At 44.5% G+C, this 25099-nt stretch overlaps 2 protein-coding genes across 4 annotated transcripts in view; both read right to left on the reverse strand.

Moving 5' to 3' along the window:
* The window catches only part of LOC130361235 (cytochrome P450 2K6-like), an 84678-nt gene extending 82906 nt beyond the window's left edge, over positions 1 to 1772 (reverse strand). The window contains exon 1 of the mRNA XM_056563991.1: positions 1745 to 1772. The gene's annotated coding sequence lies outside the window, so the exon portion shown is untranslated. The remainder of the gene's footprint in view (positions 1 to 1744) is intronic.
* A 458-nt stretch (positions 1773 to 2230) lies between these two features.
* LOC130361234 (cytochrome P450 2K6-like) overlaps positions 2231 to 25099 on the reverse strand; it is a 73377-nt gene continuing 50508 nt past the window's right edge. For all 3 annotated transcript variants that reach the window (XM_056563989.1, XM_056563987.1, XM_056563988.1), the window contains exons 6-10: positions 19233 to 19409; positions 18048 to 18189; positions 8884 to 9068; positions 6227 to 6368; positions 2231 to 2643 (exon numbers count right to left, since the gene is read on the reverse strand). In XM_056563989.1, the coding sequence (XP_056419964.1) occupies positions 2465 to 2643; positions 6227 to 6368; positions 8884 to 9068; positions 18048 to 18189; positions 19233 to 19409 (825 nt within the window). In that variant the 3' untranslated portion in view covers positions 2231 to 2464. The remainder of the gene's footprint in view (positions 2644 to 6226; positions 6369 to 8883; positions 9069 to 18047; positions 18190 to 19232; positions 19410 to 25099) is intronic.

Genomic DNA, 25099 nt, shown 5'->3' on the forward strand with positions numbered 1-25099 from the left:
GGTGTGGCATCTGTGGTTGCCAGTCATCCGGCACGGAGTGGAGTTCGCTCCATGCACCAGATGACTGGGGTGCTGCAGTGGAGATCGCAATTAGACATCTTATCCCCTATTCTTTGGATAGGGGATAAGATGCTTTCCGACAACATGTTTGACTATGGGCGGTAACTAACAAGTTATTAATTTCCACATGGAATTTGCCTTGCCTTCATAGCCCCATCCAAGCTTGAAACACTCCACCGAAGGCCACTGTGCCTTCTTCCATCCATGCAGACTCTGGGCATTGATCAGCACATGTCAATTCCCCAATTGCAATTTCCAGGAGGGGACACCCTATCCCCCTACTTAGTGAACAGCAAGTCCCAGTATTCATATCTTCCCTTGCTTGCCATCTCCTTCTCCTGTGTGTGTCCGTGCTTCGGACTACAGCCTCTCGTTCTGTGGCCGCTGCTCCTCCTATTGTCACTATCACATGACTGAGTCCGGAGCCTCGGATTGCACCTTTACGCCAGGTAAGAGAGAAAGTAAGCTGAGCTCTGGGGCCTCAGAAGTCCAATGGCTCATGTGGTGCCATCATGTGAAACCACCCTAAACTGGTAACTAACAGGTTGAATAAAAACATGCTGCTGATTTTTTTAATGCTTTTTTTAAAATGAATGTTCGGATGCCTGCAGATGTTTATATGAACAAAGAATGCATAGAAAGGGAAGAAGCAATGGCTTTTTACAAGCTGAGAAAAATTATTCCCATTTTGGGATGTAGCAACAGGATGGATGTCCTAGAAAATGAACAACAGTAACTCCAAACCCTTTATGCAGCATTTTCACAACTTAGTGTAATTTTTTTTTTAAAGCCACGCGTAGCTTCCAATTAAAAAAAAAAAAAAAAAAAAAATTGCACTGATACAATGGATTCAGATCATTATACTACAATTATTATGTGTGTGGTCCTACTCCTATCTGTGTTGGGCACTGCACACTGTCACTCACAGAGATCTTCATCTAACATCTGCTATTGCTAAAATGGCTGCTGAAGCTATGTTTATAGGCTATTATGGTGGCCTTGACATTACTCCTATACTGCCTCCTGATTGTCTGGGAAAGCTGTTTAAAAGGCAATATTGGATTCCTTAAGGTCATGTGATCCTTCTTCCTTTCTGCACTGAGGCTAATGTTTTTTTTTAGCAAAGTTTTGACTGATTTTAGGTTATATAGGATCGACTAGCTCATATAAAGTGGATTGATACTCATCACTTTTGTCTGTGGCCAGGCCTGAACCTGCATTTTGCTCCACAGCACTTATGGTCACTAGATCACTGCAGGGGAATATCATGTCCACAGACAGGATCGGGGAATAAGTATTTTTATACTCCCCTGTGAGCAGAGGAGCAGGGACTCCTGTCATTTTATCAGGCATCCTAACTCTATGTCAATAGGCTGTAATGTGTTATGCATTGTTGCTGTTGTAACATGGAGGTAGGCGGTAATACAATGTCATTTTAAGGGCATCTATTATCTTCCACACACAACAGCAATTTGCTGAATGGGCCAGCTCAGGTTACATGCCTCATCTGGCCCTGTGGCTTGTGCTCTCAGTGGCAAGATTTAGGTAGACCTTATGATGTTAGTGCATCACCTCAGTCTATACCAAGTTTATAGAGAAAAAAAAAAAAAAGGACACCAGGATGCGCCCCTTGTGAGGACCAGTATGGAATACTGTTACGGTAGACTAAAGCTGGGCTCCTTACCCTTAGGTGTTGCACTTAGAGCACAACACCTACAGTTGCGTGTGGACAGTGAAGATAGGCTAGCCGCCTCATGGTGATTCCAGACGAACAGCAGTAAATCCGGTATATGCAATGGAGGGATGAAAAAAATGGAAAATGGTTCCCTGGCTAAAGGGGCTTCTCCCTAAATGTGTAAATGGTAAATATTATTAGTAAGGCAACGCGTTTCAATCCTGGACCAGGATCTTCGTCAGGCATTCATCCCTCCATTGCATATACCAAGTTTATGGCACCTTAAATGCCTACAGTCTACAAGTGAGTATGACTGGGCCAGGAGTTGATGGCTCACTGCACTTGCATAGTATTTCACTGTACTGAAGTTCTAAGGATGCAATAGGACCTTTACCATAAGACCTTCTTCCCCTTGTGTACACCCCTGCATTTGAGCCAGGTCATAAATCATCATTGCAACCTTATTGAGAAAAACTAGATGAAGATAAGCTCCAGGATCTTACTTTAATTTATATAATTAAAAACAGCCTAGAATGTACTATAATGTCTAAAACAAAATGTAAGATCACTAACAGTTGTAATCTACAACAGCGGTGTCGATCCTTGGATCTCCAGTTGAGGTGACATATTAAGTCCCGCTATGGCCAAAGGAAATCTTTGAACGGTATAAACATTCCCTACAAAAAAACTGCTACAATAGAATTTTACTGATTCGTTGTAGACGTGTTCTTAGGCACGAGGTATGGCACAAATCAAATGGGGCATAGGTGGTGTTGTGAACCCAAGAGCTGGGGTTAGGTCAAATTCAGCACCAGCAGGAGCCTTAAACGTGAAGTTCTGCAGCAATTTTGTGAAGAAGAGGAACAGCTCCATCTTAGCCAAATTCTCCCCGGCACAACTTCTCTTACCTGAAGAACAGAGCAATAGTAAACAGCAGAAAAGTGTAAAACATTTATTATTTTGTCACAAAAGAGGCAAGAGTCTGGCACTTCCCTTCATTCAAAGTAGGCAACTTCGGTGGATACATGCAGGAGTGGGAGTGAGCACTAATGAATGAGCGTGGAGGTGCAGATCCAATCCATGTAACTAGCAAATACAACAACTGAGAAGATTCAGAAGATCGCACTCACCACTGTAGCTCAAATCCTTTATTGGGGCATGTAAAGCAGGTACAGAAGATACAGATGCGGGGGGCACCTCCATGGGACAGTCTCCGTTTCGTGCACTAGGTTCACTTTTTCAAGCCAACACTCACCTTGTTGGCTTGACGAAGTGCACCTAGTGCACGAAACGGAGACCATCCCATGGAGGCGCCCCCGCATTTGTATCTTCTGTACCTGCTTTACATGCCCCAATAAAGGATTTGAGCTACAGTGGTGAGTGCGATCTTCTGAATCTTCTCAGTTGTATTTATTATTTTGTGTATACTATTATACTACTGTCCATACATCCTGTCATAAATGCTATGATACTGGCTGTCAGGAGTTATTTCTCTTGTCCCGACCTCTAGTACATGAAATGGATTTTACAAGGGGACTACTTTAGTAGAAGTGGAGGATAGAACCAGGGTAATTGCAATTTGATGGGTCAAGGCTGGCTTTGGTGGCTAAAACTGGTGGGGAATTGTAGCTTGTGTTCGGGTAGATGTTATAGAGTTTGATATTGTAAACAGGGTGTCCAATGGGAGAGATTGAGGCTGGTCCTGGAGGTCATTGTAGTTAATTTATGGGTACACAATTTGTTGAAATGGGGTCACAATGTGGTTACACACCACAGCTGCTGAAGACCTTGGCCCAGATTTATGAAACTGAGAAAAAAAATTGAAGGATTTTCGCACAACGACCAATCACAGCTCAGCTTTCACTTTACCATAGCTCCTTAGCTGAGCTGTGATTGGTTGCTGTGGGAATATCACTTGTTTTTCAAGATGAAGTCTCCCATGATATTACTGAATTAGAGAAAATGGGTTCTACAGTATATGCCTACAACCTAAGGCCCATTTCCATTATATTTTGGGGCATATATGTAACCTGTCACAAAGGGATGCCAACGTACAACACTACATTTTTCTGACAGGCCTATTGACTTTAGTTTGCAGAAGTAGTCTAATTGAGCTTAAAGAGGTACTCCGGGATAGAAAAATGTACCCCCTATCCTAAAAATAGGGGATAAGGAGGCGAACCGGGGCTCCGTGCAGGAGATTGCTGGGAGTACCAGTGGTCAGTCCCCCCCCCACCCCCAGTGATGCCTTTTGTTCACCTGTTTAACCCCTTAAGGACTCAGCCCATTTGGGCCTTAAGGATGCAGACAATTTTATTTTTACGTTTTCGTTTTTTCCTCATCGCCTTCAAAAAATCATAGCTTTTTTATATTTCCATCCACAGACTAGTATGAGGGCTTGTTTTTTGTGCGACCAGTTGTCCGTTGTAATGTCATCGCTCACTTTACCATAAAATATATGGTGCAACCAAAAAAATACCATTTGTGTGGTGAAATTAAAAAGAAAACCGCAATTTTGCCAATTTTGGAAGGTTTTGTTTTCACGCCATACAATTCACGGTAAACATTGCATGTGTTCTTTATTCTTTTGGTCAATATGATTAAAATGATACCCATGATAACATACTTTTCTATTACTGTTGCGCTTAAAAAAAAAATCACAAACTTTTTAACCAAATTAGTACGTTTAAAATCCTCCTATTTTGAAGACCTATAACTTTTTCATTTTTCCATATAAGCGGCGGTATAAGGGCTCATTTTTTGCGCCGTGATCTTTACTTTTTATTGATACCATATTTGCTTATATAAAACTTTTAATCCATTATTATAAATTTTTTTTGGAATAAAACGTTATAAAAAAGCAGCTATTTTTTTTTTTTTTACTTTCACGCCATTCACCGTACAGTATTATTAACATTTTATTTTAATAGTTCAGATATTTACGCATGAGGAAATACCAAATATGTATATACAATATTTTTTTAACACTTTTTGGGGGCGAAATAGGGAAAATGGGACATTTTACGTTTTTATTGGGGAGGGGGTTTTTCAATTTTCTTTTTACTTTTTACTTTTTTTACTTTTATTTTTACACTTTAATAGTCCCCATAGGGGAATATTTATAGCAATCATTCGATTGCTAATACTGTTCAGTGTAGCACTGATCAGGGTTATCGGTCATCTTCTGCTCTGGTCTGCGGGAAGGCAGATAAGAGCAGAAGACGCCGGGAAGGCAGCGGAGGCAGGTGAGGGGACCTCCGTCTGCTGTGCTGGATGATCGGATCACCGTGGCAGCTTTGCGGGTGATCTGATCATCCATTTTAATGACCGCGATGCTGCAGATGCCGTGATCTGTATTGATCACGGCATCTGAGGGGTTAATGGCGGACATCCTGCGTCGTTAAGGGGTTAAACTGATGTGGCTTGTATGGTATAAGCTGCATTTTGGATATATGGTATCTCACATAAGTGAGTGCACCCCCCCCCCCCCCCCCCATTTTTTTTTCTAAATATTGAATCATACCTTTTAATGTGGCAACACTGAAGAAATGACCCTCTATTATACAGGCTGTGCACTCATTACTTTATATTGTAGCAGTGTTTAATGTTGTGTTCCCTCAAAATAACTCAACACAGCCATTAATGTCTATACTGTCTACTGTTTAATGAGTGGAAATGCCCAAATTGGGCCCAGTTAGCCATTTTCCCACCCTGGTGTCATGTGACTCAGTGTTACAAGGTCTCAGGTGTGAATGGGGGGCAGGTATCTTAAATTTAGTGTTATCGCTCTTACACTCTCTAATATTGGTCACTGGAAGTTCAACCTAGCACCTCATTGCTAAGAACTCTGAGGATCCGAAAAAAGTATTGTTGCTCTACATTAAGATGGCCTAGGCTAGCTGCAGCACAGTGGGCAAGAACATACAGCTGTTTCACAGGATAGAGTCCAACCAGGCGTTCGCCATGGTTGACCAAAGAAGTTGAGTTCACATGCTTAGCGTCATATCCAGAGTTTGTCTTTAGAAAATAGACATGAGTGCTGCCAACATTGCTACATAGGTTGAAGAGTGTGTGTGTGTGTGTGTGTGTGTGTGTGTGTGTGTGTGTGTGTGTGTGGGGGGGGGGGGGGGGGGGGGAGGCAGCCTGTCACAAATGCTCTTCAATACAATAAATTGCACTGTAGGACTAGAAATCGAGAGTTTTCATGATCTAGGCAAAAAAATGAGTGCTTCATTAAAATCAGTGGGTTCACTGGGAACAAGTCGAGAATTATGCTGGCATTCCTTTTTAACGGGTTTCTAGCATATAGCCCAATGTCTGCCCAAAAACATGATGTTAATGGCGCCTAAAAAGGTTAAGGATAAGACTCAGAAGACAATGTTCTGATGACAAGTTCTACTCCACAAAGATGTGCACTTTGCACTGGAGCTTCTAGGAAGAATTTTATGTCGTGCAATAGAACACTATATATTTTTATGCTATATATATTACCTGCTGAGAATGGCAAAAATGCTTCATTCTTCACAAAATTCCCCTTGGAGTCAAGGAAATGCTGTGGGTAGAACTCATTTGGTTTCTCAAAGTGGGCCTCATCTCGAAGGACAGAGGTCAATAGGGGCATGACATATGTGCCCTGAAAAAAGAATACTTCTTACTCATCAAGACTGTAACCTCCATGTAGAAAATGCTGAAAATTATTGTTACATACATATAGAGCTGTTCTTTAAAGGGGTACTCCGCTGCTCAGCGTTTGGAACAAACTGTTCTGAACGCTGGAGCTGGCGTCGGGAGCTTGTGAAGTCATAGCCCCGCCCCCACACGATGTCATGTCCCGCCCCCTCAATGCAAATCTATGGGAGGGGGCGTGACGCCCCCTCCTATAGACTTGCATTGAGGGGGTAGGGCATGACATCACAAGAGGGCGGGGCTATGATGTCATGAGCTCCCAGGCGCCGGTTCCAGTGTTCGGAACAGTTTGTTCCAAATGCTGAGCAGCGAAGTACCTCTTTAAACAAATATTCTAACCTCTAAAAAGAATCCCTTGTTCCATCAGTTATCTATAGGAGTGCTGGAGATACACGAGCACAGCATTTGGGCATCTCCAGTGCTCCCATAGACAATGAATAGAAAGTGAACCGACCCACCTCTCAGTGGGGAGAATTGGGTCCTTGTTCTCAAGGTTGCGAGTGGTCCGACTTCCTGTGATCAGACATTTACCCCCTACCCTGTGCATAGTGGATAGATTTCTAGGGTTTGGAATACCGGTTTAATTCTTCTAAAAAGGGGTTTTCCCGTAAATACATTTATAGTATACCCTCTGAATATGCCATCACCACCTGACAGGGATGGGTCCACCTTTGTGTGATTGACTTACTGAACGGAGTCTCCTGACCTTGATTTGCCGATTTACGCTATCACAGAAATCAAAGGAGAGATGACCTTACGTGCATGTTATCCCGTCCATCAAAGTCTTGCTCTGCTTATTCCCTAACTCCTAAAGACTTTGATGTGGAAGGACCATGGGTATTATAGGACCCCATGTTATACTGTTTATTACATAGTCCAATGTATATTCTGTATTGTTAGACAACAATTTTACTGTATATTCTGTATTCTAACGCTGCTGGTGTTACGCCGAGCGCTCCGGGTCCCTGCTCCTCCCCGGAGCGCTCACAGCGTCTCTCTCCCTGCAGCGCCCCGGTCAGACCCGCTGACCGGGAGCGCTGCACTGACATTGCCGGCTGGGATGCGATTCGCATAGCGGGACGCGCCCGCTCGCGAATCGCATCCCAAGTCACTTACCCGTCCCGGTCCCCGGCTGTCATGTGCTGGCGCGCGCGGCTCCGCTCTCTATGATTGGTGCCTGGTCCAATTAGCTTAATTAGCTTCCACCTGCTCCCTGGCTATATCTACTCACTTCCCCTGCACTCCCTAGCCGGATCTTGTTGCCTTGTGCCAGTGAAAGCGTTTAGTGTTGTCCAAGCCTGTGTTACCTGATCTCCTGCTATCCATATTGACTACGAACCTTGCCGCCTGCCCCGACCTTCTGCTACGTCTGACCTTGCCTCTGCCTAGTCCTTCTGTCCCACGCCTTCTCAGCAGTCAGCGAGGTTGAGCCGTTGCTAGTGGATACGACCTGGTTGCTACTGCCGCAGCAAGACCATCCCGCTTTGCGGCGGGCTCTGGTGAACACCAGTAGCCTCTTAGAACCGGTCCACCAGCACGGTCCACGCCAATCCCTCGCTGACACAGTGGATCCACAACCTGTAAGCCGAATCGTGACAGCTGGTTGGCAACCATCAGCGTGCCAAGTGTCTTGGTTCTTACCAGCGTCGGGCGACATTCTCTGTGCCATGTGTCTTCTGTATTTTCTAGTATTAGTCTCAAAATCCCATCTGAGGCTCAGATGGGATTTTGAGACTAATATTCCAAACCCTGGGAAACCCTTGGGGAATTTTGAGAGATATTCTCTATTTCCTAGGCTTCCTGCTCTGGTGTGTCTCTTGCTGCAGTTTCCGCTCTGTCCACTAGGGGCAGCAGGCAAGCACTGAATGAGTTTTATGGAGCCAGCGTACACTGCCTAATGGATCCTCCTCCAATTCCTGCTAGGCACTGCATATATAAGTCTGCCACACCTGCTGTTCCAGGCCTCAGTAAACTTGCATTCTGGTTGTATTTCCTTTATTGCTAAGTAGTGTTGCTCGCGAATATTCGCAATGCGAATTTTATTCGCGAATATCACATATTCACGAATATAGCACTATATATATTCGTAATTACGAATATTCATTTTTTTTTTCACAGTACACATCACAGTGATCACCCCTCTCTGCTTCCAGCTAGTGTGGTGTAAAGAAGGCCGTGATACTACTGTGTGAGACTGGCATGCAAATTATTGCATATGCAAAAATTAGAATATGCTAATTTTTGCATATGCAAAAATATGAATATGCTAATTTTCGAAAATAAAACAAGAATATTACGAATATTCAAAATGTGCGAATATATGACGAATATTACTTGCAGTGGGTGCACACTCATGGGGAGTTACAGTGGCTATGACATCAATAAACATCGTCAAAGATAAATTTGATTGTCATCACTATTTGACTGTGAATTATTAGCTCCTGAACATATATATTACTTACTTTAGGTATAAAATAACCTCTGAATGTGACATCCTTGGCGGTGGCGTGGGGGAGGTTAGTTGGGATTATGTTGGCGAACCTTTGAATCTCGTGGATGACTGCATCTGTATAGGGCATTACCTTCCGATGCTCAAACTGAGGCTCAGACGACCCGATAACTTTTTCTATTTCATTTTGAACATTTTCTGAATTAAAAAGAAAAAAAAAAAGGGGATAAATGAGTTTATTATCTTCTCAGTAGGTTTTATTACAATCGATTTTAGCATCACATTGTTATTTCCTGAAGCAACAACAGAGAAGGAAAACTTGTAATTTTTAAAAAACTTTTTTAAAGATTTTCTTTACAATTTTATCAGGACAGCCATCTTGTTCAAAGTTGTTGTGGCAGATATAATGGAGATTTTCTTTATGGCATGCCCTTGTATAGTAAGGCTCCTGTCATACCACTTCTCTGGTGTTGATTAGGAACACCGACACTGTGCCTAACGCAGTGGTCTATAACTGTGGCCCTCCAGATGTTGCAAAACTTCAACTCCTAGCATGCCATAACATTCTCTCGATATACCAAGGGATAGAATATAACAAAGTAGCCAATGCTAATATGTGTCCCCTGAGGAAGTTGGAACTACCCAATGAAACGTGTGGAATCCCAGAGCACATGTCCGTGCTCTTAATACTTTTGGATCCTTCTTTGATCTTGTGTCTAGCACAGTGGTCTCAAAGTGTGGCCCTCCAGATGTTGCAAAACTTAATCTCCCAGGATGCCCAGATAGTCGTTGGCTGCTGGGAGTTGAGGTTTTGCAACATCTGGAGGGCTACAGTTTGAGACCACTGGCCGGTCATTAATTTTTATACTTTATGAGTCCATCTATGACAGATGTCACTAAATGGCATCTGTCATTGCTATAGGTAGCTCTGTATGAGCTACCTATAGCAATGACAGATGCCATTTAGGGACTCATAAATGGACTCAAAGTATAAAGATACACTTTAACTAGGCCAACAAGGCTCGAGCCTAGGGTGGCACTTGATCAGAGGATGGTGGGTGGGGACAGGATTGTTTTTTATTTATTTATTTTTTAACCTTTGGCAGCTGTCACCAGCTGTGGACAACCCACTTCACAGCTGTCTGATGAGGGCAGTACTTCTCTGGGAGGAGGAGCAGCCTAACCACAAAGTAAAATTACTTGGAGCATGAGTTTAGTCAGGCCTAGGTCAATGCCAAACCTAAAAATACCACTGACTATAGCGTAGTGGTACCTGCCAGGGAGTTCCCAACTTATAACTAGAGATGAGCGAATCGAAGTTGACAAACCCGAATTAGTTACGAATTTCATGAAAAATTCGATTTGCAACGAATATCGCACGAATCGCTTCATTAAACTCCATTTTACAGCGTTCCAGGCTATTGGAGACCTAAGATGGCGCATCCACATGTGAGTACATGGGGCAGGGGATTATTGGAGGGCGGAAAACAGCGGCGGGAATGAAGGTAGGCGGGCTGACCCTGAATCATATGTGAGATGTAGCCTATCAGTGTTCACTGACCCCTGTGATGTCACAGGCCCTATATAAATCGGCAGCCATCTTGCCTCTTCATTTCATCTATGCACTCAGATGGAGAGGACGGGACTGCGTGTGTGTGTGAATAGCTCATACCACAGCGTTACACTGCAACTGCTAGTCACATCAGCATTAGGGAAAGGCAGGAGTGCAGAGTGCTGTGCTGTTACACTGAGAAGGATCATTGATTGCTAAACCTCCTATTCACGTTATTGAGCATTGCAGCAGAGAGGGGCAGATAGCTGTCAGCTGCCTCATACAGATCTCCAAGCTGCCTGAACTTTATCAACCATCTTATCTCCTCATTTTTCAGCCCAATTGAGGTTTTTTTAATTTGCTCCACAAATCTTCTGCTGCTCAGAATTGTGTGACAGAGTGCAATTTAGGGTTTAATCCCTGGATTTTTTTTTTTTGTGGTGCTGCACTGTTGGGTCCTGCTGCTGTTCAGAAATACATGATTGTTCAGTGGACTGTAGTGCATTTGTACCATTTTGTACCTGTTAATCTGTCAAGGGGCTGGCTACATACTGTGCAAGTCCAAACAATACTATTCACCAGCTGTTTTTTTTTTTTTTAAATAGTTTTTTCTGCGTATAGTTAGGCATATATAACTGCCTTCATCAGTGCATACCGCATAGGTACATCCAAGTATTGTACCATTTAGTACCTGTTAAGTTGCTCCATACCGTCAAAGTCCAAACAATAGTATCCACCGGCTGGTGTTTTACAAAAATACAGAGTTTTTTCTGCTAATAGTTAGGCATATTACTGCCCTCATCAGTGCATAGCGCATAGGTAAATCCAAGTATTGTACCATCTAGTACCTGTTAATCTGTCAAGGGCCTACATACTGTTAGGACAGCCATAAGTAATCACCTGCCGCTGTTCTAGACAAATACTGTTTAAAGAGTAGTGTAGCGTATTGTAATACCCTCATAATCGGTGGGTTCCTCGGACACAACCCTCAGTTGGCATGGCCCGGGAGAAGTCAGTGTCCTCCCATTGCCTTTGTCCTATGCTGTTCCCTCTCCTAAAGTAGTATCTTATGTTGTGGGTTCAGCTCCACTATTTACTGAGGACGATCAAATAGAGGACAGTCAGCAGCTACTGGACAGCCAAGAAGGGGAGGAGACATGCGCCGCTTGCTCCGCTAGGCGGCCAAATAGTGATGCGGAGAGTGACGTGGGAGGCGGTGTTGCAAGTGTTCAGGGATCTGAAGCAGACACTGTTGGGGAACCTGAGGAGGACATCAGTGACGTGCACACAACTGTTGATGATGAAGCCGATCGCAATTGGGAGCCGGGTGCAGAAGGGGCTTCATCATCATCAGAAGAGTTGCAGGTTGCCCTTGAGGCAGCAAGGCGGTAGCACGGTTGGCAGTCAGCATGGTGGCAGGAGTGGAAATTCAGGAGCCAAACGTGCCCGGGGGAGACCACCTGCTTCACGGCAGCCTACCTTTCCGGGAGTTAGTGGAGCAGGGGTTCCTGGAGACGGCGCCAGTAGCAGTCAATTAGTGCGGACTGCGGGTGGGAAAATCAGCTACTCGGCGGTGTGGAAGTTTTTCATAAGGCATCCGGAGGAGGTTCACGTAGCCACATGCAAGATCTGTCGGCAGAAGGTGAAGCGTGGCCAGGGTCCCAAAGTCGGCACCATGGCCCTGCGTCAACACATGCTTCGCCACCATAAAGCGGCCTGGGAGAAATGTGGCTCCGATGTAGTGGTCCAGCCTGCAGCATCACCCAGTGGCCATCCGCTCCCTCCTTCATCCAGCCAAGGCTCCACCACCTCAGCCGAAGGGAGCTGTGTGTCAAACCCTCTTTCTGTCGCTCCTGCTTCTCCCGCTTTTAGTCAGCCAATCCGCCAACAATCCATGTCCAAGAGACAACAGTATGCGCCCACTCCTCCAACGACGCAGAAGTTGAATGTGCTCCTTTCCAAGTTGCTGGTGTTGCAGTCCCTCCCTTTTCAAGTGGTGGACTCTGCACCTTTCAGAGAATTCATGGCTTGTGCCGAGCCAAGGTGGAGAGTTCCAAGCCGTCATTTCTTTGCGAAGAAGGCAGTACCAGCCCTGCATAAATTTGTACAAGAGAAGGTGGGCCAGTCCTTGAGCCTGTCGGTGTGCTCAAAAGTGCACGACAGCGCCGACATGTGGAGCTGTAACTACGGGCAGGGACAATACTTAGCTTTTACGGCTCACTGGGTAAATGTTGTTCCTGCACAGCCACAACAGCAACTTGGACAGGTCACACCGCTTCCTCCTCCACGCTCTTGCTCCCAGGCAGTTGGTCCTGTTACAGTGTGCGACGCCGCCTCCTCATCCTCCACCATGTCCTCGGCATCCACTGTACGTCCAAATCTCGGTGGCCCTTCATCGTACCATGTGTGTAGGGCGCGGCGGTGTCAAGCCGGAGGAACTGCTAAAGTTCATTCGCAAAGAAATCTGAGTATGGCTTACTCCACGAAATCTGGAAATGGGAATCATGGTGACCGACAACGGGAAGAACATCGTGTCCGCGCTGCGACAAGGAAGTGTGAAACATGCGCCCTGCATGGCACACGTGTTGAATCTGGTTGTCAAGCCTCAAGTCTTCACCCCATTTGCAAAACATCCTGAAAATGGCAAGGAAACTGTGCATGCACTTCAGCCACTCTTACACCACCAAGCACACCTTCCTTGAGCTGCAGCGTCAGAACGGTATCCCACAACATATTCTTATTTGTGACATTGCCACACGTTGGAATTCCACCCTCCATATGTTGGACAGACTATACGAACAAAGAAAAGCCATCAACGATTTCTTGATGATACAAGCAGATAGGAGTACTCCCCTGAGTAACTTCAATGTGAACCAGTGGCAAGTGACACCTGCCGTTTGCTGAAGCCCTTTGAGGAAGCCACATTATTTGTGAGTCACCTGGATTACGCCATGAACGACGTAATTCCACTCCTACATTTCCTACAACAATTGCAACCATGGCTGGTCACGGCAATGTAGAAATTGCGCATACATCTCAAGGCTACATGAGCCCTGTGGGGGCTGAACTGGAGGAAGAGGATGATGAGGGGCAGAGCGGAGCACAGTTTAGGTTGGAGGAGATGGCCGGTGTGTTTCTAGTCTTCGGACAGGAGAGGAGGAGCAGGAGTAGCCAGAGGAGCTGGAGGGTTATGAGGAAGTTGAGACAGAGGACCCAGACACCGTGGCAGTATGCAGTTGAGATGGAGGCAGGTAGTCCCTCCGAGTCACTGGCGCAAATGGCACGATGGATGCCGAGATGCTTGCGCAGTGACCCCCGAATTGTCAAAATTTGTCAGCGGGATGACTTCTGGATCTCCACCTTATCAGACCCTCGCTACCGTCCCAGAATGGGGGCCTTTTTTACGTCCACTGAGAGGGAGGACAAACTGACCTACTACAGAGAGATTCTACGTAGTCAGTTGGCTGATGCCTATGGGCCACATGGTCCATCCATTTGCAGGTCTGACTCGGGGGGCCCTCTGCGCTCATCTTTCACTGCCATGGCTGCTGGGGAGGGGTGGGAGGAGCAGTACCAGCTCAGCAGCAGCCTGAGTCTACAGTTGCTGATGAGTAGCTTTCTTCACCTGCATAGTGAAGCAACTCATCAGCAGCAGGTAGACATGGAGCAGGACCTGAACCAGCAGGTGGTGGCATACCTTGACATGGCTATGCCAACAACCATTGAAGATCCGCTGGACTTCTGGGCAGCCAAACTTGATTTATGGCCGCAACTAGCAGAGTTTGCCCTGGAAAAGCTGTCCTGCCCGGCCAGTAGTGTGCCATCAGAGCGGGTGTTTAGTGTGGCCGGGGCCATAGTCACCCCAAGGCGAACTCGTCTGTCCACCGAAAATGTGGAGAGACTGACGTTTGTCAAGATGAATCAGGGATGGATCAGCCAGGATTTCCAGCCACCAATGCCAGATGCCTCAGAGTAGATTGACCATGCTGCTACACCAACATTTCCCAATTATGGTTGGTTATGAAACCCTCTTGGGTTATCAATTAGGGTTATGAAACCCTCTTTGGTACTGCGATTGCCTGCTCCTGGCTCATCCTGTGTCTTTCAGGAACTACTTGCCTCACTGATGCTTCTGGCCTTGGCCCTTTAATTTTTGGATGTTTAGCAGTAGCTAAATATATGCTTAATGCAAATGTCAACATTGATCTTTAAATGTAAGGGGGTTATGAAACCCTCTTGGGTACTGCGAATGCCTGCTCCATACTCAGTGTCTTTCAGGAACTACTTGCCCCCCTGCCCTCAGGCCTTGGGCCTTCAATTTTTGGATGTTTTGCAGTAGCTAAATACATGCTTAATGCAAATTTCAACATTGATCTTTAAATGTAATAGGTTGGTTATGAAACCCTCTTGGGTACTGCAAATGACTGCTCCTGACTCATTCTGTGTCTTTCAGGAAATAATTGCCTCCCTGATGCCTCAGGCCTTAAATTTTGGGAAGTTTAGCAGTAGCTAATACATGCTTAATGCTAATTTCAACAATGATCTTTAAATTCTCGGCGCTCTGCTAGTGCTTTCTCCCTCCTACCCCACTGGGGCCGTTCCGGAGATCTCACTAAACCATCCAATCGGTAGTAGAGACATGCGGTGTGTACAAAGGGCAGGGACTTAATGAACCCAAGCTTATGACCGGCGCTTAGTTGTGATTCTTCTTTCCTGGGAAATAATTGCAATCCCTGATCCCTATCGTGAAGGGGGTTCAGCGGGTTACCCGCACCTGTAGGTAAAAGATAGACACACGCTGGTCCGTTCCGTGTAGCGCGCGTGCAGCCCCGGACATCTGAGGGCATAACACACCTGTTATTGCTCGATCTCGCGAGTGATTGTGCAATGTAAGGGGTTATTAAAGCCTCTTGGGTACTGCTGATGCCTACTCCTGACTGCTCCTGTGTCTTTCAGGAACTACTTGACTTCATGACGCTTCTGGGCTTGGGCCTTTAATTTTAGAAATACATACATACATGCTTAATTTAAATTTCAACATTTATGGTGCAATGTATGGGGTTATTAAACACTCTTGGGTAGTGTTTTTTTTTAATTTTCGGATAATTATCACAGTAATAAGCTAGAATTTTCCACAATAATAACCTTTACACCATTGAACGATTTTTTAAGTCAAATTTTCAAAAAAAAATACGCAGAGGGATGAACTCTGCTTCTTTATTTCATAAAAAAATATTTTATAGAAGAATGTCTTTTGGTGGTCCACCGTCCTGCATTATAGAGTCTTCTGGACTCTTGGATATGCGCTTGTTCTTAAACAAAGGTACAAAAACAAAAAATGGCCGGTCAGGGCTATGGAGGCGTTGCGCCTACATCTTACGGCCACATGAGCCCTGTGGGTGCTTGTGAGATTAGGTCCTTTGTACCCACACTGCGGGGTGGGTCCGGGACACAAATTTTGATTTCAATTTTTAAAAAAAATCACACATTTCAATGGTCTCCTCATGCATCAGCCTACTCCAGGCTGTGTCATTCAGGCAATATATGGTTTACTGATGGCGCTGCTGGGCCTGGGTCTGGGAATTTCAAATTATCTCATAGGTAGCACACGCTATCCATAAGTTTTCTTCGTAAATTTCTACGATTGTTGTGTTTTTTTGGAGGCATCGTGCCCTAGTGTGTACTCATGCATCAGCCAACTACAGGGTGTGTCATTCATGCAACGTATAGGTAGCACCCGCTGTCCTAAATATTCTTAAAATTATTTTAAAAATGGTTGTTTTTTCTTTGGGATTCTGAAGCCCTGGTGTGTACTCAATGCTGCTTCCTGCTACACTCTGTCAGCCCGTTGGTCCTGTGACAGTGTGCTATTCCGCTTCCACATCCTCCACTGTGTCTTAAGCCTCCACTGCCCGGACAAGTCTCAGTGGCCCATCAGCATACCATGTGTGTAGGTCACGGCAGTGTCGCGGCTGTTTTTCACATGGTTTGCCTTGGCGAGAAGTCTTGGAAACAATGGCCGGCCAGGGCAACGGAGACGTTTCGCCGAAATCTCACGGCCACATCAGCCCTGTGGGGGCTTGTTGGATTTGGTCCTTCGTACCCCCACACTGGGGTCCGGGACACGCAAAGGTTGTTTTAAATTTCAAATCAAAAAATGAAGGCGCTGCTGGGCCTAGGTCTGGGAATTTCAAATTTTCTCATGGGTAGCACCTATCTTTTTTTAAAATTTCTAAAATTGTGGTGTTTTTTAGCGGGGATTGTGAAGCCCTGGTGTGTACTCGTGCATCAGCCAACTACAGGTTTTGTCATTCAGGCAATATATGGGTTACTGATGCCGCTGTTGGGCCTGGGTCTGGTAATTTCCAATTTTCTCATAGGTAGCACCCGCTATCCAAAATCTTCAGTTTAAATTTCTTAATTAATCTTTTAATCTTAGAGATTGTGAAGGTCTAGTGCCTACTCATGCTGCTGGCAACTCCGGGCTGTGCCATACATCCACTATATGGTCTCCTCATGCTGCCAACACTTCCATGCTGTGTCATTCAGCCACTATATGGTGTCCTCATACGGCCAACACCTCCATTCTGTTTCATTCAGCCACTATATGGTGTCCTCATGCTTCAGCCTCATCCAAGCTGTGTCATTCAGCCACTATATGGTCTCCTCATGCTGCAAACACCTCCACACTATGTTATTCAGTCACTTTACGGTCTCCTGACACTGATGCCACTGCTGTGCGGCAGTGATTCTAAAAGCGATGCCGGTAATCTGCATGTTATTCTGAATAACAGTATTATTTCACTACCCCAGCACACTCCATATGCATTTTAGAAGACAGAAATGTGTCCTATACCTATAGTGGCTGTATGTAGGCTAGAAATAGCCTTTTTTAAATATAGATTCGCCGCAAAAAAAATTTGGATCGAAACGAACTTTGGCGAATCGGCCGAATCAAATTTTTGAAAAGTTTGCTCATCTCTACTTATAACCATTGCTGGACACTAAAAAAAAAGTATGGTGGAAAATTACTGATTGACATGACTGAAAAAGGATAGGGGATAAGTTGTCTGACCGCTGGGATCCAGCTGCTGGGGACCCCTGTGACAGCACCCCAGTCATCCGTGCACGGAGCACTACAGCCACCACACCTCCTCCGTTCATGTCTATGGGAGGAGGTGCGACGGTTACGTACTAGCCGTCACGCCCCCTCCCATAGACATGAATGGAGGAGGTGGGGCATGATGTCACGAATGCAGAAGCTCCAATGCCAACCCGGAGATCATGGGGGTACCCAGCGGCGGGACCTCCACGATCTGACATCTTATCCCCTATCCTTTGGATAGGGGATAAAATGTTTTTCGGTGGAGTAACCCTTTAAGAAGAAGCATTAGATGTTATCCTGGCAGTTTTGCTCATGTCTCTCGTAAATATGAGAATTGGTAGCCCTCGCCCTAGCGTGAACACTGCAAAGCAGGAAGCACAGAGTGTATTTTTTGTCATCTTAAAAAATTTTAAATCTATGTTTACCAATTAAACTTGGTTAACAAAAGGTCAACTGAAAAAAAAAATAATTAAGAGGTTAACTAGTACTGCGAAACCCAATCATCTATAAAGTATCTTACTTTGAATCTCGGGGTATTTCATCATTAGAAGGAGGCCCCATCGGAGAGTGGTTGAGGTTGTCTCCATTCCTGCAGCAAAGAGGTTGCTGACCACCATTATTAAATTCTCATTGTGGAAATAAGAAGCAAATTCAGATTTTTCCTGAAACAATTGTAAAAATCCCCTCAATAAAATGTGAATCATTAAGAGATAAAAAGCGTAAAAAAGTTTAGCGATATTGGCCCTCATTTACTATTCTAAACTTGTTTTGTCAGGTTTTTTTGTCGCATCTTTGTCTGCGACATGTCGCAGACATCGTGCGCCAGACTGCGACACGATGCAACATTTTTTCCCGACGGACCGGAAGTGTATTCTCCCAAACCCAAAAAAAGGGCGTAACCCGACATTTGAGCTTTCCCACGTATTTATAAAGCTTTCCAACCCGAATTTGTTCAATTGTTGTGGATTTTTTCCCCGACAACTCAGAGGAGTTGGAAACCAAGTCAAAAAAATGCACGTGTGACAAACAGGATGCAACATAATAAATACCAGGGGAAAAAAGCAATCGGGTAAGAAAGCAACATAAACTTACAACCCGATTTTCTAAGTAAATGAGGGCCATTGTCCACATATTGATGACGTATTATACTGAAGAGGATATTTTCTGGGTTCTGATTCTCACCATTGGGTTGTCTTATATTAAGTTTTTCCATTTATAAGAGAACTTGAGAAAAGGGAGTGCTGAGCTTAAAGGTTGCATCCATGTACTTGTCAATGGTGGAAACACAGTTTGGCCCCTTCACCAGTTAGTAAAGGGGCCAAAATGTGCTGGACTCTTGAAGCGCAGAAGAATGCCCAGTGGGCTCAGAAGCCTAAAACAACTGGGGAAGGGTGCGGTGCCTGCGCTCTAGTGCAAGAGCAGAGCGCTTGTGTCCTGTCAGCTCCCAGGCGACTAGGGCTTGAGGGTAAAGTAATTAAAATATTTATTAGATGGACGGGCATAGTGTTGCAAAAAGAAGAGGCAGGGGAGCTCGGCAAGCCGAATCCCCGCCTCCATTGGGCACAGAAGTGAAACAAACATAATTTTGCAACTACAGGATCAACGTACATAAGTAACCCGTCCTTTTCATGCTGCTCACCTGCACTCAAACCCAGTATATTGGGTTTAGTGCAGAGGAACACGCAGAATAGCTCATATATTATACCTCTTGTTGCTTGACAAGAAAAGTATCTATAAGCGTCCTCTGATCATTTGCGTCCAGCTGCTCCTTGTGCTTTGTGAAGACCTCTTTAATAAATTTCTGTGTCTCTACAGCATTCTCATTCACTTTTCTGTGACCTCCCGGCAACCAGCGAATGACAGATTGGAAAGTGTTATATAACTGCAAAGGATAAAAATTATGGAATAGTTAGTCCCTACGAACAATCCAATTTCTAGGGTTTCATTTCAATCACATGTTTCTAAGACAGAAATCATACATGGTCATTTTCTGCAACAAAAATTGACCATGTATTAACCAATGGAGAGGGGAATACTAGAATAGATATAGATATAGATATAGATAGATATATATCACTGTACCCAGTGTTTCTTTCTCTAAGGCAAATGTATATGAACAGTTGTGATGCCCCACATTGCAGATGCTGATAGAAGCTACTTTGAGATAAACAATGTTTTTGTTGAAATTGTGCAAATGGATTAAAGCTTTAGTTTAGGAAACAATAAGAAATATGTGTAATCCTGGCAGTTTTTGGTACATTTGCCACTGCAGTTGTTAAGCCAAAAGCCAGATGTGTATTCAAAAAGGAAAGGAAAATATAAAGTAAGGACACATACTTCTCATTCCTGCTGGATTCACTTCTGGCTTTGGGTCAAAGAACTCTACTCCATGCCTCATATCTAGTGAATCTGTTAAGCTGTAGATAAAGAAGAGTCTTGAAGCTCTGAAGGACTTTATAAACTTTAGCTCTGCAGAATATGGCTCACCGATATACTGTATAAGGACTAATAATAGTACTGGAGCAGTTTAATTTAAAACCAAAGAGCTTTTTATTTTATTTTTTATGTACTACATGTTTCTAGGGGCAATTTCCCCTCTTCGTCAGTTCCTGACGGAGAGGAGTTTGCCCCTAGAAATGCATAATACATAATAAAGTTCTCAGTTCATAAGGGTGAAAAAAGATCAAGTTCAACCTATATCCATCTTGTGTCCTTACTGTGTTGATCCAGAACACTTATTCTCCATATACTCGTGAATGCTACTCTGCAGATGCAGTATATATGTGAAGTCCTACTAAACTTCAAGCCTCTTCCACTGTTACAACCTGCAGATAGGATCAGGGTACCTGATGCAAGCGGCACCTGGCTGAACAATTGTGATACATATTATATTTACATGCAAGTATTAATATTGTGCATGCAGCACAGTGCCAAAAGGTTTCCACCCTATATCTGATAATGGCAACAGTTAAACCCATTGTCTCCTGTTCTTTTTTTCTTTATATGTGAAGCTGTGGATGAAGAAAGCTTGGCCCAATTAGAGGGTGTAGTATATATTTGTTTATACCTGTAAGACCCCTTACTTTGCACCAGAATAATTATTAAATAAGGTTGGGGTGCCACGGGGGTGCAAGGTATGCTTGTCAGTTTGTCATGCCAGGACACCATTAACCAACACGGTCTGAGATGGAGGCCAGCTTCTCCTGGGCCAGGCACAAGACAAGCACAGATGCCAGTTATGGATAACTGTCTTTTTACTGAGGCAAGAGCAGATGGTACAATACAGTGCTCGCAGCACAAAGTAAAGTAGAAGGAATGCAGTGTAACCCTTGGGAGCCATGTTGCCTTGCTAGTACTCATGGTGCTTTACACCCACTTGAATTGAACAGACTTGAGACTTTATTCTGAGATATCCTACGCTGACTAGGGTACTGCTAAGGTCCAATTTAACTGACGCCGCCAGGTATGAACTAGCCCACGGGATCCAGCTGCCTGTGGCTTTCTACTGTATCTATCACAAACTAGAACCGTGTGGCCCATCGACTCACCAGATCCTATGCACACAGATAGGAATTTCCGACTCCTCCTGGGTGGGGAACACTTGCAGATTAGCCTGGTTGCTTGTTTCAGTTTTTCTTTAGGCTTCTCCTTGGATCACTTCACACTCCTTTCCACACTGCAGCTCACACTGAGCTCTGTGGGTGGGATGAAATGGAATGGATGTGATGCATAAGCATTAATGTTATTTTGTTCTAGGATTCATGCTTTCCTGTTTACTCCTTAAAGGGGTACTCTGCCCCTAGACATCTTATCCTCTATCTTAAGACCTCCGCTGGGGACCCCTGCAATTTCGGCTGCGGCGCTCCAGACATCCAATGCCGGATGACTGGCAATGCGAGGCGGAGGCTCATGAAGTCACTGTCTCTGCAGGCTCGAGATGTCATGGGCACACCCCCTCAATGCCAGTCTATGGGAGGGGGCGTGATGCCTGTCACGCCCCCTCCCATAGACTTGCATTGAGGAGGTGTGTTGCCGTGACTACACAAGCGCGAGTGACCATGAGGTCACGAGCCTCTGGCGCTGCACCGATGCTCTAAACAAACGCTGGGTGCAGCAGGGAGATCGTGGGGGTCCCCAGCAGTGGTATCCCCACGATAAGATGTCTAGGGGCGGAGTACCCCTTTAATTCTGACTTTGCCATCTGAATGTCACAGCTGGAATGGAGACCCAGACCAGACAATGTTCTTCCAGTCTTCCATTGTCCAGTTATGGTGCCTGTGTGAATTCCAGCCACAGGTTCCTGTTCTTAGCTGACAGGAGTGGCACCTGGTGTGGTCTTCAGCTGCTGTAGCCCATCTGCTTCAAGGTTGGACATGTTGTATGTTTGTGGTGTCCCAGCACCAAAGGCTGTCCTGTGGGTTAGAGATTGCCTCGGACACCCTGTCTGGCTGCTCACGGAGGTGAATTGTCAAAGGCTGGCGGTAAGAAAAGTACATGGGAAAATCTCTACTTCAGTCGGTCAGTCAAGCTCAGTCTCCCAATTCAGAGTGTGCTGCTTCTAATTCTAAAGCTACATTCATCAGCCACTACAACTCCCAGGAAGGCTACGGGCTCCACGGGTTCCACTCAGCCCATCCCTCTGCGCAGAAATCTGAATTGTTTAAGTTCTGCTACTTCCAGAAAAGTAAATAGACAGTTATATGTAACCTGGCATCGGTGTATTTATTATCCTGCGCTTGACCCAGGAGAAGCGGTTGTATCCTCGGACCGCGCCCTGGCGCCCTGATCATATCCAAACACCCTGCACACAGTATCCCCAATTGGGCACCACATGTTCAGAGGTGGTATTCTGCATACCTTTAGTATTTGAAATAATGTTGCCTTTCTGTCATCTCGAACCAATCTGCCCATACTCCTCAGACATCTACCAAGCATTTTCTTCCAGACAACTGACGCTCACTCGACATTTTCTCTTTTTTGGCGTTAACATCCCAGTAGATCAGCAGTTTCTTGAAATACTCAGACCACCCCGTCTGGCACCAACAACATGCCATGCTTAAAGTCACTTAAATCCCCTTTCTTCCCCATTCTGGTGCTTAGTTTGAACTTTACTAACTTGTCTTGACCACATCTACATGCCCAAATACATTAAGTTGCTGCAACGCGATTGACTGATTCGCTGTTAACAGGCAATTGAACAAGTGAACCTAATAAAGTATACAGTGATTGTATATGCTAGTGATGAATTAAGGTAGTACTATTACTTCCAGCAAGTCCAAGGAAGCATAGGCAATATGGTTAGACATGATATCATCTGTAACAAATGTAGGTGGCCAAAACAATCATTTTCTGTCTATTTACTGTGCATATGTACAGTGGGGCAAAAAAGTAATTAGTCAGCCACCAATTGTGCAAGTTCTCCCACTTAAAGATGAGGCCTGTAATTTTCATCAAGGTATACCTTAACTATGAGAGACATAAGCTCCTTGCATTCCTCCATGCAGATCTCCTCTAGAGCAGTGATGTTTTGGGGCTGTCGCTGGCCAACACAGATTTTCAACTCCCTCCAAAGGTTTTCTAGGGGGTTGAGATCTGGAGACTGGCTAGGCCAATCCAGGACCTTGAAATGCTTCTTACGAAGCCTCTCTTTCATTGCCCAGGCGGTGTGTTTGGGATCATTGTCATGCTGAAAGACCCAGCCATGTTTCATCTTCAATGCCCTTGCTGATGGGAGGTTTTCACTCGAAATCTCACAATACATGGCCCCATTCATTCTCTCTTTTAAACAGTTCAGTAGTCATGGTCCCTTAGCAGAAAAACAGCCCCAAAGCATGATGTTTCCCCCATGCTTCACAGTAGTTATGGTGTTCTTTGGATGCAACTCGGCATTCATTCTTCTCCAAACACAAGTTGAGTTTTTACCAAAAAGTTCTACTTTGGTTTCATCTGACCATATGACATTCTCCCAATCCTCTTCTGGATCACCCAAATGCTCTCTAGCAAACTTCAGACGGGCCCAGACATGTACTGGCTTAACCCCTTAACGACCATGGACGTAAATGTACATCCTGGCTTGGCGGGACTTCCCGCACCAGGACGTACATTTACGTCCTGTGTATGACCGCGAGCATCGGAGCGGTTCTCGTGTCGTACACGGCAGGTTCCGGCTGCTAGCAGCAGCCGGGGACCCGCCCGTAATGGCCGACATCCGTGGTCGCACGGATGTCCGCCATTAACCCCTCAGATGCCGTGATCAATACAGATCGCGGCATTGCGGTACTTTGATTGGATGATCGGATCGCCCGCAGCGCTGCCGCGGGGATCCGATCATCCAGCATGGCGGCCGGAGGTCCCCTCACCTGGCTCTGGCCGTCTCCCGGGGTTTTCTGCTCTGGTCTGCGATCGAGCAGACCAGAGCAGAAGATCACCGATAATACTGAGCAGTGCTGTGTCCTATGCATAGCACTGCTCAGTATTAGCAATCAAAGGATTGCTATAGATCGTCCCCTATGGGGACATAAAGTGTAAAAATGAAGTTGAAAAATTAAAAAATAAAAAAAGGGGAAAAAAAGGGAAAAATCCCCTACCCCAATAAAAATTAAAACTGTCCATTTTTCCCATTTTACCCCCCCAAAAGCATAAAATATTTTTTTTTAATAAACATATTTGGTATTACCGCGTGCGTAAATGTCCGAACTATCAATGTTAATGATTCCATACGGTGAATGGCGTAAACGTAAAAAATAATAAAAAGTCCAAAAATGCTGCTTTTTTGTCACATTTTATAAAAAAAAAAAAAAAAGGATCTAAAAGTTTTATATATGCAAATGTGGTATCTAAAAAAAGTACAGATGACGGCGCAAAAAATGAGCCCTCATACCGCCCTATATATGGAAAAATTAAAAAAAAGTTATAGGTGGTCAAAATAGGGCGATTTTAGATTACTGATTTTGTACAAAAAGTTTTAGATTTTTTTAAGCGGTACAAAAATATAAAAGTGTCTAGCCATGGGTATCATTTTAATCGTATTGACCCACAGAATAAAGAACACATCATTTTTACCGTAAATTGTACAGTGTGAAAATGTGCAAAATTTTAGTTTTCATTTAAAATTCCTCCCTAAAATTTTATTTTTTGGGGGATTTGCCGTACATTTTATGGTAAAATGAGAGGTTTCATTACAAAGTACAATTGGTCACGCAAAAAACAAGCCCTGGTCCTAAAGGTGAAAATGGGCATTAAGGGCTTAAGGACCAGGTTTTTTCTGTTTTTTTGCACTTTCATTTTTTTCTCCTTACCTTTAAAAAATCGTAACTCTTTCAATTTTGCACCTAAAAATCCATATAATGGCTTATATTTTGCGCCACCAATTCTACTTTTTAATGACATCAGTCATTTTACCCAAATATCTACGGCGAAACGGAAAAAATAAATCATTGTGAGACAAAATTGAAAAAAGAAAGCCATTTTGTAAATTTTGAGGGCTTCTGTTTCTAGGCCGTACATTTTTCGGTATAAATTACACATTTTCTTTATTCTGTAGGTCCATAGGATTAAAATGATACCCTACTT

The sequence above is a fragment of the Hyla sarda genome, chromosome 3, assembly GCF_029499605.1.
Source record: "Hyla sarda isolate aHylSar1 chromosome 3, aHylSar1.hap1, whole genome shotgun sequence".
In the NCBI taxonomy this organism is placed as follows: domain Eukaryota; kingdom Metazoa; phylum Chordata; class Amphibia; order Anura; family Hylidae; genus Hyla; species Hyla sarda.